The 19,034-nt window shown below is 40.1% G+C and overlaps 1 protein-coding gene across 1 annotated transcript in view; it reads right to left on the bottom strand.

Moving 5' to 3' along the window:
* Nucleotides 1–19,034, bottom strand: part of ryr3 (ryanodine receptor 3) — a 68,590-nt gene that overhangs the window by 31,946 nt on the left and 17,610 nt on the right. The window contains exons 20-47 of the mRNA XM_055149768.1: nucleotides 17,920–18,161; nucleotides 16,467–16,659; nucleotides 14,521–14,737; nucleotides 14,293–14,397; nucleotides 12,149–12,252; nucleotides 11,500–11,583; nucleotides 11,259–11,418; nucleotides 11,002–11,146; nucleotides 10,709–10,914; nucleotides 10,415–10,589; nucleotides 10,130–10,338; nucleotides 9,891–10,054; nucleotides 9,750–9,798; nucleotides 9,507–9,667; nucleotides 9,048–9,198; nucleotides 8,813–8,899; nucleotides 8,495–8,721; nucleotides 7,741–7,953; nucleotides 6,001–6,604; nucleotides 5,173–5,373; nucleotides 4,250–4,352; nucleotides 3,978–4,112; nucleotides 1,934–2,207; nucleotides 1,750–1,864; nucleotides 984–1,116; nucleotides 807–910; nucleotides 555–690; nucleotides 195–372 (exon numbers count right to left, since the gene is read on the bottom strand). Of these exons, the coding sequence (XP_055005743.1) occupies nucleotides 195–372; nucleotides 555–690; nucleotides 807–910; nucleotides 984–1,116; nucleotides 1,750–1,864; nucleotides 1,934–2,207; nucleotides 3,978–4,112; nucleotides 4,250–4,352; nucleotides 5,173–5,373; nucleotides 6,001–6,604; nucleotides 7,741–7,953; nucleotides 8,495–8,721; nucleotides 8,813–8,899; nucleotides 9,048–9,198; nucleotides 9,507–9,667; nucleotides 9,750–9,798; nucleotides 9,891–10,054; nucleotides 10,130–10,338; nucleotides 10,415–10,589; nucleotides 10,709–10,914; nucleotides 11,002–11,146; nucleotides 11,259–11,418; nucleotides 11,500–11,583; nucleotides 12,149–12,252; nucleotides 14,293–14,397; nucleotides 14,521–14,737; nucleotides 16,467–16,659; nucleotides 17,920–18,161 (4,875 nt within the window). The remainder of the gene's footprint in view (nucleotides 1–194; nucleotides 373–554; nucleotides 691–806; nucleotides 911–983; nucleotides 1,117–1,749; nucleotides 1,865–1,933; nucleotides 2,208–3,977; nucleotides 4,113–4,249; nucleotides 4,353–5,172; nucleotides 5,374–6,000; nucleotides 6,605–7,740; nucleotides 7,954–8,494; nucleotides 8,722–8,812; nucleotides 8,900–9,047; nucleotides 9,199–9,506; nucleotides 9,668–9,749; nucleotides 9,799–9,890; nucleotides 10,055–10,129; nucleotides 10,339–10,414; nucleotides 10,590–10,708; nucleotides 10,915–11,001; nucleotides 11,147–11,258; nucleotides 11,419–11,499; nucleotides 11,584–12,148; nucleotides 12,253–14,292; nucleotides 14,398–14,520; nucleotides 14,738–16,466; nucleotides 16,660–17,919; nucleotides 18,162–19,034) is intronic.

Here is a 19,034-nt window from a genome sequence, read left to right as displayed (position 1 = left end):
ACTACTTTCCCAATCTCCCTCCACACTCCAGACTTCAATATCCTTTCTCTATTAAAATGCAGCTACTGTATCAGAGCCTTTGTATACTAATGCACCAGCTGGGAGCACAATGGCCCTCCATCTTAAACTTCATCAAGCTTTAAAGCCTTGGGTTTTTTTTTTTAAATGTTAAATTAAAAAGACCCTGTCCGTACCCTGCAGTGGCTGCAGCCGGGGGGAGATCCAGGGCTGGATCCTCAGAGATCTTGATGGCTTCTTTCATTGCAGCCAGCAGCCCTTGGCCTCCCTCCCCCCTCAGTGCAGGGCCAAAACACTCCGGACGCCTGATCAGCAGCTTCACCACCACGTTAGCGTTTTCCTCCACGCTCTCACCTGGAACAATAACAAGGCATCTGTGTCTGGAAACTAAAGTGACTCCCACATCTGTGTCTTGTCTGTCTGACACACAAAGTATAACACGGACTGAATGATTTTGTTTTATTAATTAGGGGATTAATCAATTGTTTTATAAAATGAGCTTTGTATTTCTGGTATGAGGTTAGAAAAGTTCTCACCATTACAGAAGACAGCAAACCTCAGGAAAGACAAGTAGCGCTCTCCCTCAATGGGGTTCCAGCCGAGGTCTGGGTAACCCTTGGCAACCAAAATGGCACAGCTCTGAAGACCACAGCCTGCCAGATATGTCACCACCTACACACAGACACTACTTAGTTCCTTATTGCAATTTTGTTAGACTGTTTTAAGGGTAAAACATTTCTAGTTTTTTCAGTGTTCAACAAGACTTTTAAATCCAATTTTATGTTCACCTTCTCCAGGTCAGGCTCCTCTAATGCCAAAGCCAGCCCATTATTGTCCATCACTGATGATGCTGCAACATCCAGTGGGGTGGACCCTCGCATTGCTTCAGAAGCTAAAGAGATCATTGAAATTTTTAGTCTCTCTTTCACACAGTGTTGTGTATTTTCTGTGAATATTGTTCTTACCCAGGCCAACACTGCTGTTCTCCAACAAGTAGCTCAGATGGTCAAACATAGCTTTCTGATTCTGACGACTGATGCGACAGAAGTAGCACAAGAAGCGACAACAGCTGGCCACCATTTTGGGGAAGGCAATTTCCTGTGAATAGAGGCATCATGAGGACACATTTGGATCTCTGTTGGGACTTGTGTGTATAAAAATAAAGTCAAGTCAAATAAAATGGTTAAATGATTTCATAAACCAAGTCAATATTATAACTAAAGTGCATTGTGATACAACAAATACTTAAAAACTTCACATAAGTCTTGCTTACATCCCGTTATATGGGTACTGTAAGTTAACTACATGTATCGAGTGGCAGTAAACTGCTCAGGAATTTATGTCCAAGGCGACGTGATCAAACTGCTAGAGTCAGATGTTAAGTGCCTCGCTGTCTCCCTGAGGTCTGTCTGTCTAAGGTTCAATTCATGTTTGGCACTGACTAAGCCTTTAAATCAGAGCCCTCTCTTCCAGCTTCTGTCAGCACTGCCCAAAAAGGACAGGGCAGAGACCTCCCCCCACCCCACTCTTGCTCCTCTGGGTGTCCCACTATTTTACCAGCTCCATAACACGGGGAGCTTTTATAGGTCTTAAGCTGTTGCTCTTGGCTAACCCCTAAGTCATAGCAGGGAAATCATCTGTTTACAGTGTAATACATCAAAGATCATTAAATGTTATAAATCTTCTGACAATTCTTGCAGCAGATGATAAATAAATGATGACAATAAATACCTGGGACTTGTCTCCTCCCAGCACATTGACCATGACCTCCATGACAGTCTCATGCATGCCAAGCACTCTCATCAGGTTTGGATGTTGATAGAAAACTTTGTTGTTCATAATGTCTCTATAAAGAAAAAAAATGTGCTGTTTTACCTAAAAATTCTTAACATTTACAGTAGTGAGTCTTTCTTACCCAAGCCCATCAATCATGAGTTTCTCCTCTTCAGTGCCCATGCGCACAGACAGCAGGGACCTGATCTGACCCAGAGACGCCAACAGGTTGATAGCATCTTGCACAGAGGCAGCACTGATGGTGTAGGACTTCTTCATGGCACGCAGCAGCTCTCCGATACCATCATACTGTCTTCTGAGGAGGCTGAACATCACCCTGACCAGCTCTGGATCCTGGATGTGACTCTCCTGAGCCCAGCTGGTGATGGTTTGGGAGATCAGTTCTTTCAGGTTGGCTGCACACATTAGATTTAGGGGCAGACATGAAGTCATTCACACATCACAAAGTATTATCTAAACAGGGACACAGAATAGCCTTCTCTGTCAGTGCATCAGTCACTGTCCTGATGAAGACCCTAGTAGTCAAAAACCATCAGTGTTAAACTCTAATAAATATTGATATTCAGCAATCAGACCTGCCTCGACATCTTCTCTGTAGTGAGTATATTTGATTGTTTGATTTTGGGCTATCCGTAAAGCAAGAGTCAGCAAACGTTTTTCTCTGGGGGCCACATTATTGCTTGTGACTGTGATGGGGGGCCGGGGCCAGGTAGGCAGATGAAGAAATACATGCTGTTGAGGAGCCAGTCGGCCTTTCATCTGCCAAATCCTATCTTCTCTTTTTTGCCCTTGCAAGCTAGCATACTCTTTGTGGTGAGTTTCATAGTGACGACGCAGATTATATTCTTTGAAAACCGCTACACTGTATTTACATATCAGACAAACTGCACGGTCTTTACACATAACAAAAAAATAATCGGTCGTCCACTGTTCTTTGAAAACTCAGCACTCTCTGTCAACTTTTCATACTTTATACAACACTCACCATTTTGCTGTCTTTAACTGCACAACTGAACTCTGCACGTGCCTTTTTTGATCTCTGTTTTTTGGGCACTGTTTGATCTCGAGCTTGTCAGGTGATGAAAATTCGGCGGCAAAAATACATCATATAATTATTTAAATAAAAATACTTTATATAAATATCATTTTTTAATAGAAAAAATCTACAAAATACAAGATGTAGACATGTTATGGGGTGGTGGTGGGGGCTGGGGAACAAAAATAAATATGTATTCAGGTCTAAATGTAAATATTCCAATTTGACTTTTTGTTAGTGTTCTTAGTGATCAATAAATTAAGTGTAAACAGTGGTTGTTACTTCAAGTTTCAGTAATTAATGTGACATATATAGAGAGATATATACCTGATAAGAATCAAATTTTGATCAGCTTTACTCTACCAAAAGACCCATTGTTTTTATGATTAACCTACTATGCAACAAAACCCCTACATCTAACTTTTGAGATGACATTGTTATTCTGAACATAAAGTTGAACCATGAGTCCTGTCAACAGTGGGACATCTGTAGCAAACAAAGGGTCATATTCAAACAGAATTACAATGAGACTTTGGACAGAGGCAGACGGAGCAAAGCGGCTGCTCTGAAGGTGAACGCCTCACATCTGCTCTGAATTTTATCAAAGTCTTCATTACATAAGAAGACTGGACTTTTGTTACTGCGCTCTAACACAAAGCACCACTTAGTACTGTGTCATTTTTCATCATACGCCTCAACGATATCCGGGTGCTGCTTTTACCTCTTTTAAGTATGAATGAAAGCTTTTATATAATGCGAGTTGGTCCAGAACACAGGAGAAAAAAAGCAGGTGCCTATAGAGGCTTGACATTAATATTTGAAACTGAACTGTGGCAAAAGGGCAACCTGAGAGAAATACTGAAATTGGCTGCAGGAAATAGTTGCTGATGGTGGCACGTAGATTGTATACATTATCATAATCATCATAAACCTGAACTCATTTGGTCTCATGTTGTAATTGGAATCTTACATGATAATCTCCCAGTGGTGGATGTAATATTAAATAGTGTACTGCAGCCTGACGCTCCTCTCTACTTTACATACTTAGGAGATTAAAGTCGAGCTAGAGGTGTTCCCATTAACCATAAGTGGGCTTTTAGTTGAATGGGTAGATGTCAGCATATCTTACTGGGAGCAGCCTGTTCTTTTTCAGAAGGATCTTCCTCTGGTTTCTGAGGTGGGCCCTTGATCTTGTACAACAATGCAAGAAGACGGCCCTTTATCGACGTGTCTGGCTCCTCTTCTTCCTCCTCCACAGGAATTCCTAAAATAAGCAAATGGTTTTAAAGAGACTCAAGTGATTTTCATTGAGACACTATAATACTTGTGCATCAGAGGTGATTATATTCATGTTAAAACTGTTTCTGTGCTTGTAAAAGTAATGAGGATGTAGTAGACTACCACAGTGCAATCGTAGCTCTTCATGAAAGCTGTTAAGTTCCTCCTGGATCTCCTCGGGACAGGGGCAGTCATCCCCTGCACTGAAGTTCAACAGGATGTTGATCTACAGAAGAGTCACAAAAAACAACAGTGAAATATGCATAATTACCAGACACTCTAAAATGCATGTGCATGTATTCAAGGAATAGTGACGTATACACTTACACACAAATAGCCACGACAAAAATAAAACTATCAATGCCATATCCTGTGTGCTAGAAATTGCAAGCCATGTGTAAAACTAACTAAATATAAGTGTTAACTGTCCACGAGTAAGCTAAACCAAAGCTCCTTTCAAGATATTTTGATGCCTATTCCTAGCAGTACTTTTTAATAAACCATGTGGTGAAAAGAGGGCGGAGCTCTCTGGAAAAAGTTGCCTTCAAGTCAACAGCTGCTGTACTTAGTTTACAAAGATCAGAGTTTAGCTTTAGGCCTATGCACAGAAGCTTTCTTTCTCAGCTGTTTATTTTTTCTCTGATTTAGGCAGAGTCTTGAGAGAAAAGATGAGAGAAAAAAACTGCCTTGTCATTGTACAAACTGGCTGGCACTGCTGAGGCCGTTAGCATACTAAATATATTTTTCATCAAAAGATGTAGAGTTACCTGTACTTTAAAAAAAGAAAACAACAGCTCCTTAAATGTCATGATTCAAGTCTTGTGGAAGTATTGTGAAAAATAAAAGCACAATATAAAAATAATTGAACAATCTCAAGTAAAAGTCACATAGGGCTCTAGAGATTCTGGCATTAATCTTTTGTGTGGGGCACAGATATTGATTTTTCTCGAAGCTCAGTTCCACAGCGCTCAAAGAACAAGTGTAAACATAAATAGCCTGTCCAACAGACTGTGATCCCCCTGTGTGTGTGGTCCTTGAGACTGTACCTGCTCATGTGGAGGCGAACGAAACTCTTTGGTCTTTTTGGCTGTGACGGCGGCAGACATGTTGAATGCTTGCATTAGCTCATTGTAGCGGAACTTCTGGTTAAACTGCAGCTTAGAAACAAAACGATCTGAGAAGGACACGATGGCCTCAATGCGGTGTTTGAGTTCACAGTCGCAGAAGTAATGCAGCAGCTCACACATCTGAAACAAAATAAAAAAAAACAACATAAAACTAATACAAGGAAAGGAGAGAAATGACTGCAAGTTAAATAATGTTTACAAATATTGACATTTTGATTTAACAATTCTGCTGTTTTTATTATAAAAAGGTCTTTTCATATGTGTTTTACAAGTCTCTATAGCATAATAGTTAGTCTTCAAAATACGATTAACATAAGATTTTATAAGATGAGGTTATTTTTTTATGGTTGAGTAGTCACGATTAGTTGATTAATCGCTGCAGACTGAAAACTTTTACATAGTCACATAGATGCATGAGTTGCTTTGCTGTAATACTGATTTTGCTCACGACTGTAAATGAAACTGAGGCACTACCTGCAAAAGCCATCTATCATTTCTGGCTTTTTGGCCCCAAAAAAAAGTTTAGTCAGGAAAAATACAGTGTCTGTGTAGCTCTGTCATTGATAAGAGCATTAGCATTCAGCTCTGATACTTTGCTGTGCACCTATGCAATCACTTTTCAGAGCAGGATGAATCATAACATTACATCTGAGAATGAGGATTTAGTGTACCAAATCGAATGAGGGGAAGAAGGCAGACACAATTTGAATTTCATGAGAGCGCTGACAGATGAAGTGAGAGAGTGACCTGGCGTTTGACGGACTCGGGCAGAGACTTTTCCAGCAGACCCTTGACAGGTGCTTTAGCCTCTTTCTCCTCCTCTCCTGCCTCCACAGCCTTCTCCTCATTTTTATTCGTCTCCTCCTTCTCCGCCACCACGGCCACCTCCTCTCCCTTGGCCTCCTCCTCTTTGCTCTCCCCGAACACATTGGGATCGATCAGAAGCAGGATGAGTCGAACCTCCTCGCTGGTTAACACGCCCATTATCAGCAGTGTCCCGATGAGTTTTAGTATAGGAACAAACTGGTACTCCACACTTCCTCCTACAGGGTCTCGGATATGGGTGCCCCCTCCCTGCACGGCTTCAGTGAGCATGCTGATGGCCTTCTCTTTCAGGATGCCCAGGGGAATCTGTGGGCTGTGGAGGTACTGCTGCCGCTTCGTGCCCAGGATTCCCACAGGGGAGAAGTTGACACGAGGTTTGAGGGAGGTGCTCAGGCCCACCCCGGGAAGAGAGTGCTTCTTAGACTCATCTGGGAACAGCCGGATGGAACGTGTTTCATCTGTGACTGGGATAATGAACTCATTGTTCATCATTAGGCGAGCCTCTTTTGCCGTTTCAAGATGGATACTGGAGAAGAAAAGAATGAATCTGTCATTTTTAATCACTGTGCATTACTGTGTGCATGTGTGCTATTGCGGCATGATTCACCCAATCAAGAAAAAATAGTTCACATTATGTTTTCCTGGGTGCAATCCTTAAAGAAAGCAAAGAGAGACACTTAGAGGCTGCATATGTGCTATATAGGAGAAAGTACTGCCGAATAATTAATTGGAATCGCAGTTTGACTAATCATCGTCAACAAATTACATCAGTAAATTTAAAGACATTAAATTATGCTTTTGTACATCATTATCTATCAATCTATCTATGACACCCATGGATTATTATTTTATTTTTGCCAGTCCTTTACGGAGTGTCATTGTAAACATCATCACAACAAAGTGCCACACCGTTGGACCGCCTAGATCATTGTTTTCAGAAGACTGGATGGCGAACTTCAGGTGTGGTGGGTCGCAAGAGATTTTTTTTGGTCACCTTGTCACAATCTGCTTGTAGGTCTGCAACACACAGTTCTGACACATGAGAGACCTAGTGACTATTTTGTTCCAGTATGGCTGGTTCAATTGAAGGTTGAAAAGAAAAAGAAATGGGCTACATTTAATGTCCAAATAGTCGACTGATCCTTTTGTTGCTGATTCAATTACTGTTTTTCATTGTTTAAAACTTGAGTAATATTAATTGTTCAGAGAGACACAATAACTCAGTCAACAATAAAATATCCTCATTAATGTTCAATAATGATCAAATCCACCTTTATTTTGTGATTTATGAATAATGTCTATTGACTTGGATTGCGAAGGTTTGTCACTTTTAAAATATGGCTTTCCAGAAAAAAAAGTTTGGGAAACACGCATGGATGGCCTCACTTTGCTGCAGTACATTTTAGCAAGCAATGGATTTTTGTAAAAATGCAAGCCCATGGTGCTGCCAAATCCTATTTGTATCACCATGTAATAAAAAAAGGAGAACAAAGAAAGTATAGAGCAGTGGATGTGTATGAGAGGTAAGCAAAAACTGAATTTTTTAGAACAATGGGGTCATTTAAATCTAATAACAAACACTTTCCTTCCAATCCATCCTATATTTGATTGATATTTGATTTGATATTGGAGTAAAATGTGTAAAATGTGTCCTGCACTCACCTCATGAGGACACTGTAGAAGCCTTCTCGGAGCATGCCAGAGAGGTACTGGTTGTCGATAGTGTAGAGCAGTTGGGACTGGTCCAAATGGCTGCAGAGGGCATGAGCCACACGAGTATTACCCAGGGCACACAGGGCACAGTACAGCTTCAACGTGTGATAGTGAAACTTCCTCAAGTCCTCAAGCTCAGACAGTTCCAGGATGTCCAAACACCTGAAGAGACAAGTTAAAGCATGTGTAGTAGTGTTGTAAATTTTCAAACTCAATACCAAGGAATAGACCTTAGATACTTAATACTGATCATGGTGTATGGGCGTAAACAAGTCTATGTGCTCTTATACTTTTAATACAGCTCAAGATCATTTTAAAGTTATTCAGGAAAGGTTCATTTCTGTCCTGTGAATGTGACTTTTTAGTATGGATACGTGCTCAAATGACTATCTAGTTTTGATACTAGTTTTAGTATTAATTGGTATCTGATTATGGGTACTTCTGACAACCCTAAAGTGCTTTACATTTGATCCGCTGGGAAGCATTCAAAATTACCCAATTAAGAGTGAATGATGATTTTATCTGCATGCATTGGCAAAGTCATCCTTCCATTCTTCATCTTTCACAAATATGTTTTTGACAACATCTTTAGTGAACTGTTACAGTATTATTTATTTATACTGGCGTATAAAAACTCCTAACTCTGGATGGATGAACACTGACATGCAAACCAGTAGTACTCGGGAAGCCTTTTGTGGCAGACCTGTTCTCCTCTGGGATATGCACGGCCATCATCTGCAAAGGCTCCAGACACTGGACGACCCAACCGTGCCTCTCACTGACACGAGCCGTCTCCACATTCAGGAATGTGTTTGGCATCCGGCTCCACAGCACCGACACAATGGTCTGCACATCGAGCCGAGGAGGGCACTGTGGCACGGGGTTCCTGCGCTCACTCTTGAACATGGCTGACGAGAGGGGCATGGCATCCTGAAGTAAAATAACATTTTAGATTTTTTATTTTTTTACTGCAGTGCAGATTTACTGTTCAAATAACAAAGTGGTTTTGTTGAAGACAAACCTTGTTCTTGACAAATTCAAACTGGAAGAGGTTGGGGCTTGTGGGCCGCACAAACACAGCAGGAAACAGCTTAGTATTTGGTTCAACCTAAGAATGAAAAATAAGTTCAATACATATTTTGCTATGCAAGAAAAACAATGAATGTCCCTGTCGTTGTGTTCAAATCTGTTGTGTGTCCCCTTTTCACCATGTCTGATCCCACAAAGAGTAAATAACCTTTTAAAATACTATTGACCTGATATGTCGTGGGCAGCTCCTTGCCATTGGCAGTGAAGGTGACCAGGCCAGAAGCCAGATCAATGAAGCAGCCAATCTCCAGGTCTGAGTTAGAGGACTGCCCAACTGCATCCGATCCACACACCATGTAACAGTTACTCCTCTGGACACTGTAGCAGCAACAACAATGGACATTTGTGAATCAAACATTTAGTAAAACATGAACCAAAATGTAAAAGATTGACAAAGGTGATGGATGTTTTTGATGGTGGCCAGATTGAAAATCTATTCTAACACAATCTAATGTGATGCATTGCATTTTGTAAGAAGCGAGGTTGTTTATAAAAAATAAAAAATATATATATTAAATCACTGCTAACAGGAAAATTGAATGCACTTAATAAATGACTGATGTTCTGTCCAAACAGTAAATCTTTGTGTTTCCACAGCAAATACTTCTAAATATAAAATAAATTGCCTTTCATGGACACGTCCACGCTCGTCTCCCAGAGTCACAGTGACAGTGCGTGTTTTGCTGAGTCCAAAGTTCTTGCTGTAGTAATGATAATCTGGAGAGACCCAGCCCACCCAAACGGAGGCAGGGTCCTGTCCTGCAAACACTCTCACAGAGTGGTAATACTGTGTGAACACAGAAAAGGAAAATAATTATTAATAATTCACAAAAGGTAAAACCTGTCTTTGCTTTATGGTATGTATTTACCATTGTGATGCTTCCATAGTCAACTGTCCCGTCTTCTTTAGGAGGCTGGCTACAGACATGTGAAAGTAAAGTTAATACATTTGCTGTAATGTAACAGTAATATTGATTAAATGATTGTACAGTATGTGATCGATAACTTACCTGAGTTTGTGCGACTCATCCAGTATCATGTCTGCAGAGTAGAACTCCACAGGCATGCTCAGCCTGCAGTACACCATCTCACTGTTACTGTTCTGTGTGCCAAAAGTCTTGTGGGTGACTTTGAGGCAGGGCGGACTGTCCACTGTGCCGTCAATCCTTGTTACCTTCAAAGACAAGAGTGAGTGAAATCCATTCCATGGTCAAACTTTAAGAGCATCGATGAGGGTGTGTTAGAGTACCTCGACATGCATGTGGTCCGGAGGCACGTTGACAAATGTGGGCAGGCGTTTGCTGAACCACATGGTGATCTCTCGATTCATGTTGACAGCAAATGGTTCAAAGCCCTCCTGAAGCCCATACATGGTGTAAAACTTGAGTGTGCTGGCGTCTTTACCCAGGTTCATACGGCCAATCTGAGACTGGCCCATACTGCACACAGGGATAAAACCTGCAATAGAGGGAGGATTTTAGATTTTTTCCACTCCATTTGAAGTACAGTACTGAAGTACAAAATGGACCTTTACCATCGCCAGTCTCAAAATCAGCAAAGCAAAGCTCAGAGCCTTTGCTGGTGATTAAAAGCTCTCCATTCAAAGTGAAAATCATGGATTTGTCCTCCATGTTGATCATACAACCAACAACATCGCCCTTCTTCCATGGCTGGCCAAAGTAACGGCTGCCTGCGTGCATACGTCGGCCCTTAAAGAAATAATATGTAAGAAAAACTGAAATCACATACAGTGTACAATAACTGATGAATAAACCTAAAAAAAATAAGCTAAAACCTTACAAGGAAATGATGCTAACATATGACTTACCTTGTATCCATCAAAGACAAATGCCTGGTCGTCTATGCCGAGCTCAACATCAGGTCTGCAGCCTGGTCTGGCCCAGCCCACTCTCATGTCGCCTCCAGTGATGGCCTCAAACTCAAAGTACCACTTCCCTGTTTTGACCGCATACGTTTGTTCCACTCGGAAGAAGCGGATAGTCTCAATACTCTGATCATCATTTACATGAACAGCTGAAAAAGAACATTTTTTAAAAGGTCACATAGACTTTTAGTGCCATTAAGTGTACAATAAAGAGGAAAGTGTAAAACATTTCTAACTCTCTTGATCCGGAGGGTCAATGTCATAACCATATCCCACGAGAGTCCTGATGGCCTCTCGTAGACTGTCACGGTTTGACTTCTTAGTGCGCTCGTCCAATAAAGCATATGGCACCAGACGGGGATTGCGTCTACTCTTCAAATCCTGTCACATATGAAAAATGAACTGTCATGTTAAATTATTAAAGCGATGCATTATATTTCCCTGTGATATATAAATTCTAATCAGTATCACAGTGGGAAATGGCATAACTTGCCTGCTGGATACCATAGGTCCAACCTTGTTTAATTCTGTCTTTGGCCCACACATTGTGTGCATTCTCGGCCAGTTTATCAACTAGAAACTCTTGACCTGCATTCAGCTTTAAGTCAGAAAGTTCTAGTGGCGCAGGCTTATATCCATTAGACATCATATAGCTGCAACATACAACAAAATATCACATGTCATGATTAACACTGGTCCATATGGGAAAATTACTCAACATGAAGAACACTCACTCTTTGGGAAGCTTGATTTTCTTCAGATCGTCCTCAGCGTGAACATTCACCTGAGCAACATGACACCCCAGTGCCAATAGGGTTCTGTGATAAACCAGAAAGAATATAAGACGAACTTCCACAACATTTTGTAATCAATGCAAACACACACACAGCACCTGGGCTCATTTTCAAAGCTCATTTCAAGTTTATAACAAGCATTCTTATGTACCATTACACTGTCTTACTTAAAAGTAACTACCACCTTTTTAGTGAACAGGGTTAAATGTTTTTACTGCTCTCCATCATGGACACTCCTGCTCACTGAACCAGACTATAGAGGGACAATCAATCTGTCAATCACTATTTCATCTTTGCACAGTTTCTCTTACCCACCTCCTGTATATAGCCCAGATATATTTTGTATTTACTGTATTTTTTTTATATTTTATTTGTACTTGTACATATACAATTTTATAATTATGCCTTATCTTACACCAGTCTCTTGATATCTTTGCTTCTTATTTTGAATTTATTATTATTATCATTATTTATATTGATCTTTGTGGATCAATAAAGCTTGTCTAAATCTAACAACTCCCCAGACAGTAACCAGAGCTTTTTAAAACAAGTGTTTAAAACAAGTGGACAGTGCAGCAAAGTGTCGTACTTTAATGTCTCACTGGACATCTGCAAGTTGTAGTTTCTTTCAGTTTCTGGCAGCTTTGAAAAGTCCACAAGGCAAGGATGCTGCCTCTTGTTGTCATCCCGAACCTGAAAAAATATCCATATATATTATGCTTGTTTTTTTCCATGAAAACATGATCTGTTCCCTCTTTCAAACATGGTGGCTACACTAAAACTACTACTTTTTAAAGCCTAGATCAACAGAACTCTAGTGCTACTTCTGCCCTGCTGATCACATATCACACCATCTTGTTTGTGTTTCACTTTCCTCTGAGTAGCTGCAAAGTAAACTGTACACACAGGCTAGTTGCTCTTGTGTTATCATACAAACTCACAGATTTTGCTCACATGCTTAGGTTTTAGATTCAAACTAACAATCCCACTATTATAGAAACTTAAAGGAGGAATATCTTGGTAGGTGAATCAGTGAGATAAATACAAAAGTATGAAGTGCGGTTTGCTGGGTTTTATTACTTTAAATTCTCTCAGAGATACATGTCTGTTGAGGGTCACTGGGGCTATTGAGTCAGTATATTAATCTAGCAGCTGTTTGCACTTAAAAGGTGTCCTTTATAACTTATATGGCGATCTTTCCCTCTATGGAATCCTTCCTCGCAGTTTTAATTAATGCCGGTGTCATCTTCCTGGAGGGTGAAGCACTCATTAGATTTGTTAAATGGTCCCGGTGGAATTAGCCCACTGCAGACGGATTGTGTGAAAACCACAACTGTGCAGGGCCGTGTGTGACCAGACTGTCAACCAAGCTTGTGCTGCACAGACAAACACCAGTGATGGACAGGGATTATGATGTATGTAAAATGGATACAAATGTCAAAACTGGATTAGGAAAAGGATCACAGTCAGGAAGGGCAGCTGGTGTAAAGTCTAATATCCAAATAGGCTATGTTTAATTGATATCTTCTTATTATGTCACAAAATTATGGTTATAGCTAAAGCAATCAACATTCATATTAGGTAAAGAGGGCCTTGAGAAAAGAAAACATATCATTTATATCCTATACTACACTATAAGGCTGTAGTCTTTTAGTCGTGTAGGTAAGTAATTAATCTAGTTTCCATTTATACAGCGCTTTTCAAGACACCTAAAGCACTTCATAGTAACACACAGCACACACTCGCACACACATAAGCAAGTATACTGTAGATGGTGTCTTGACTAATTATTTTATTTGGATTATACAAAATTATATGGAACAGCAGAGAGGAGAAGTTAGTAGGTGAGAGTTATCTGAAGATTTGGTATGTTGTGTTATTTACATGTAAAAAGGCAAAATAAACTCATAATTCACAAGTTTAACTGTCTTTATATACTAGTATTTTTTTTTTTTTAATGCACAGTTAGTTATTTTGCATTAACTCCTGTGCAATTGTCAGACAGATTATGCCAGGAACTTGTTTACTATATGTAGGTAATTTGCATAACCACATGGTCACTTGCTGCAGCACAACACTCAAACCAGTCGAATTACTTTTTTAAAAAGCTGTAAAAATACTGGATAAGAACCCACTCTCATTTCACCACTGCACTATTTTAGATAAGTACAATTTGCTTAATTTGAATAATTTTGTTGATTTTACAGGATCCTGTTACAGGATTTTATTAAAATAAAGACTGTCAGTAGGATGGGAACTAGGGCCACAGCCTAGCCTCCCATACAGACATATTTGGACAAAGTGTGAGTTAGGGTTAGTGTTAATGTGAGGCACTAAGTTCTGGAACAGTCTCCCATTATCAATAAGAGAGACTCCAACACCGGTGACTTTCAAATCTCACTTGAAACCGTGGAAAACCAGACTTGTGGACACTTTTAGTTTAGAACTGTCACTTGTTATTGTTGTTTTGCCTTTGTTAAACTTGTGGTGTTACCTGCCTAGGGACTACAGATGGAAATTAGCATTCTTGCTATAATCTGTTATATTTACACTGCATTGCCGTAGATGTTCATTAATATGCACTGTCTCTATTAAATAAATAAACAAATAAATACATAAATAAATAACACCAGTAGTTTAGCTTTTATCACTGACCATAAAGGCATCTAATAAAGTGTTTTTTCAAACACTGTTGATTTCTACAGTTATTCCAATCAACAACGGTGGACATACCTTGCCATAGGTCCAGCCAAGCTCAATCTTGTTCATTGCCCACAGTTCATGGATGTTCTCTGCCAGTTTATCTCTGACATTGTCCAGCAGAGGGGGGAGAACGACCTGCAGAGGTGCAAGACAGCAGATGGTGCAATAGATCCATAAAAAAAAGGTCAAAGGACACAGTCACCAGAGTTTCATAGCGAAAATGACCAGTCTATAAAGATTTAGTTTTGATCTTCAGACCTGTGTGGTGTCAACAGGTGTGGGGATGAATGAGGCTTGAGACAGAAACTTTGTGGTTCCCAGCAGATCTCGGACACCTTCATGGTCCCTCTTGTACTCCTTCACGGGCTCCACATGCATCTTCTCTTTGGGCAGCAGTGCTTCGTAACAAGGAGAGTAACCAGCAGGGGGCAGAAACTTAAAATCTCCATGACGGCCACCTAACAGGAAACGGACCCTAGAGGGAGAAAAAGCAATATTTCACATGTGCTGCCTTTGTCTCTTTGCAATCATCTTTCAAACCATTCATATATCTGCACTCTCTCCCATCCTTCTTTCTGCCATTTCCTTTCTGACTAGATGCAATATTTTATACTGCAAAAAATGGTTTTATCCTATCCCTGCCAAGGTCTAAGCTGCGTTTGCTCAACTTTAATTATTCAGCACTATTCACTAAATTCACTTTTGTGGCTGCTAAACTGTTTATATGGAGTTTTAATCACATTTAATTGAAGGGATGTAACAATAACCAAAATATCGTGATATCGTATCGTCAAAAGTCTCACAATAATATTGTGGGCTGTCACAATATATCAAAATACAAGTTTCTTTGATTAGATGCATGGTTTTATAGTAGCAACAGCTAATAAACATTGGGAACTACATATCCCATGATTCATTTCAGTCCAGACAACATGAAGAAATATGTTTTTTACTTGAATTCTTGGGATTATGATGGAAATAATTCACACCAAAATCTTGTCAAGTTATCTACAATTATATTAGCCTCTTCAAAATATCGCAATAAATATGATATGTGGATACCGTTACATGCCTTTTTTTAATTGCATTGTCTGTTTTTGGCAACTTAAGAGCAAACTACTGTATTTTCCAGACTTTTGAGTGCGCCTAAATATAAGCTGCATCGACAAAATTTTAACTAAATTTAAAAATTGTACATATACGTAGGCCACACCTCTCTATAAGCCACAGGTGTTCACGTCTTCAAGAATGTTTTCAAGTTCAATCCGTTTGCTTTTATCGCCTCTGAAAGCTTTTGTCGTCTTTTTGTGTTGAGTCAGTTTGTCACGTCGAGTCATTGATGCCGAGTTCACGTGCAGCAGCTCTGTTTCCTTCTTCAACAGCCACGTCAGTCGTATTTCTTCGTGTGTTTTCCATGAGGAGGGTGTGTGTATGAAGCGCAATATAACTGCTCCAAACACAACCAAACGAACATCTACCTCGGCGCATCACCCCCATCTCTCCCCCGCTACTACTGCACATGTCTCCTACAGAAAGAGCCGCTGTCCTGTCTGTATCATGTCAGTGTCTTGGAGGATTTCAGCAGATTTCAGACTCTCTCGGGAGCCAGGGTTAGTTGTATTGATCAGGTATGAGTGGATGTGCGGCTACTGAAGTTGGAGACGTTTCTTCTCGTCATTTACGCATACAGGTAAGACGTATCCCACTCACTAATGTTAATTTAGCACCATGACTTATTTTATCACACGGCGCTAAACTATTAGAGCGCGCTGACAATATCGCGAGCTCATGTAGCAACTTCATGTGAACCCTAGAACCATGTGTTACCTGCACAGACAGCGGCGTTTTCTGCACTCAGGCTGCAGGTACCCACTGTGTTGCCAAACCACAGTATATATGAATGGACAATGTGCCAAACAAAGAATCTGTCCATATATTAGTCACATCGTTTTATTAGCCGCAGGGATCACAGTGTGAGAAAAAAGTAGTGGTTTATAGTCCAGAATTTACAGTAAGTGACCATGGCTGTCTGTCATAATGTCACCAACTACATATGCATTTATACATCTATCTGTTAATGAAAGGAATGTCTGTCTGTGTCTCCTCTTGTTAGTTTGTTGGTTTCTTTGTTTGTTCCATGCCTATATTTATACATATACATAAAACTCTGAACAGAAGTTGTAGCTGTAGCCGCAGATGCTTACTTGACCCCTGCAGAGAAACTGACAACAGGGAAGAAGAAGCCGTCGGTGTTGAAGTCCTCGAACATGCCCTGCACCGGCTGCCCGTTGATCCTGAAGGACATGGACGGAGCACCCAGGTCCAGACAGCAGCTCACCACATCGTCCGAGTTCAGCAGGTGCTGGTTAATGGAGGCCACGGCTCGGGGGATTCGGCCTAGACAAAAGCACCACGGATAGGTATTATTGGTACAAAGTCACTGCAAATGTAGGGCACAGTGATAGTGATGAGAGGAGATAAGGCAGAAGCAGAGGGGAGGGATTCGCTCTCTAACATGAAACGATTCAGGAGAACTTTCGAGGAGTGTGTTTTTAGTCCAAAGATAAGGCTGTAATTACTGGACTTAAGACCTAATGTATCACGTGTGCTTTTAATAGTACAGAGATGGATTACTGACCTTTACTTCCCAATGAGTTTTTAAGGTTCTATGAATCATTTCAATTACTTGCTCTACTACTGTGTAAAACAAGGGAGTAGTGCTGCATGATATAAACATACGTATTTAGACCGATAGTGAGTCATCCAAATAAATACTCTTCAACTTTCTTGGGTACTCATAACAAATATTTAGTAAAACGACAAATGTGCTGGAAAGAGAACTGAAAATTTGTAAGCAAAGTTACTTGGCTAAAAATGAAAAAATGAATCACAAATCCAGTTATTGCTGCCAAAATGATAAAGTATTCATGAAAAACACTACTCAGAGCATTTTAGATCATGCTTTTTTGCAAAACTTGACCAATCAGAAAAGTCTAATTCTGCATATTCTCTGAGCTCTGGCCAATCAGAGTAAGCGATGAAGTGCTATTAAATGTGTATTGGTATAGAAAGGAGCAGAAATGTTTGTAGACTGGGACAGGATTTGTACAGTACTCTTCTATGATTTAAAATGTAACTAATTACAATTACACGTCTGGAATTATCCTCATTTACAATTAAAAGTCTATTCATAAAAGCACAATGTCCACAAAAATCTACTTAATTATATTAAAGAGAGTAATTGTAATAGTTACTAATAAAAGAAGTGTAATCATTAGGGATGTAACGATATCCAAATCTAACAATAAGATATTTATTGCGATCTTTTGAAGAGGCTAATATAACTGTAGACAGGAAACGTTTTTATTTGTCAAGGTATTTTTTTAAAATACCTTGACAAGATTTTGGTGTGAATTATTACCGTCCTAATCCCAAAAATTCAAGTAAAATACATATTTCTTCATGTTGTCTGTGCTGAAATGAACCATGGGATATGTAGTTCCCTATTTTTATTAGCTGTTGCTACAATAAAACCATGCATTTTTGCAAAAAAACTTGTGAGTCGATATATTGTGATGGTCCACTATATTATTGTGAGACTTCTGATGATACGATATCACGATATTTCTGTTATTGTTACATCCCTAGTACTCATACCTGACCACAGATGAAGCCCATCAAAGCTGTAGGAGTACAAGTCGTCCCCAACACCATTGCCTCCCCATCCCTCTCCTCCACCGGGGTACGGAGCATAGCCTTTAGTGTTGGCCCAGCCCACCCTCAGATGAGTGGGCTCTCCAGTAACAAAGTGGTCCACCTGGTCGATCACCAGCTCAAAATACCACTTTTTGTACTGCGCCGAACCCTCAGCCACACCAAGGAAAATGTTGGGTCTTATGCTGTGGACAGAACACACACAAATACACTCACAAACACACAATTTCCAGCTGATATCATCAACATTCCCTGGGGGTATGATGCAAGCTAACTGTAGGCACTGCTCTGTCTGAGGCTCTGTTACGCAAGTTACATTTTAATCTGAAGCTTGTTTTGAACACAATCTGACTATAAATAACTGGTTTAGTAGCACTCTAACAGATGAGCTGATTTCTGTAGTTAAATAAGTCCTCTCAAATAACATTACAGTCACAAGATGGTTATCAGACTTTTTTCACAACAGCCGAAAGTGCCGTGATGTAGGGTAAACGTCACTTCTAGTTAATGCTTTTCTATGGCAAAATATCTGTGGAAATGTCTTGTGTATTTTCCACTAGCTTCATAAATCTTCATCCAACAAGGTCGACAAAGGACACATTCTGTCCATGAAGAATTTATCCACAACTATCAAGGTAAGAAAGATGAAAACTTCAAAGCGAACAACGACCAGCATTAGTGAACTACTCCTGTGCAAAACTAACCTTATGGTCATGAATAATATGAATATGAAGCTGGTGGAAAATACGCAAGCCATTTCCACAGATATTTCGCCATAGAAAAGCATTAACCGGAAGTGACGTTTATCCTACATCGCAGTATTTCCTTACCCTGATTCATCAGCCGGTTTCACTTTGTGGAAACCGTCTGACCTCGCAGTATTAGGATTTGTTCACTCGACGCAACATGGGTACTTTTTTATTTAACCAGTTGCTGCTATTTGGTCGTGATGTATGTAATGAGCCGCTAACTGGGCTAACTGGTATATTAAGCTTTTCCCAAATTCCGTTGGAAGAAGGGCAATAACGTCTTTCCTCTTGATAAAATTCACCAAACAT

Source organism: Boleophthalmus pectinirostris, unplaced genomic scaffold (genome assembly GCF_026225935.1).
Source record: "Boleophthalmus pectinirostris isolate CB_2022bp ecotype Guang Dong unplaced genomic scaffold, ASM2622593v1 HiC_scaffold_13, whole genome shotgun sequence".
NCBI classification, from domain to species: Eukaryota; Metazoa; Chordata; class Actinopteri; order Gobiiformes; family Gobiidae; genus Boleophthalmus; species Boleophthalmus pectinirostris.
Note: the sequence above shows the minus strand (reverse complement) of the source record. Positions and strands in the feature narration are given on the sequence as shown.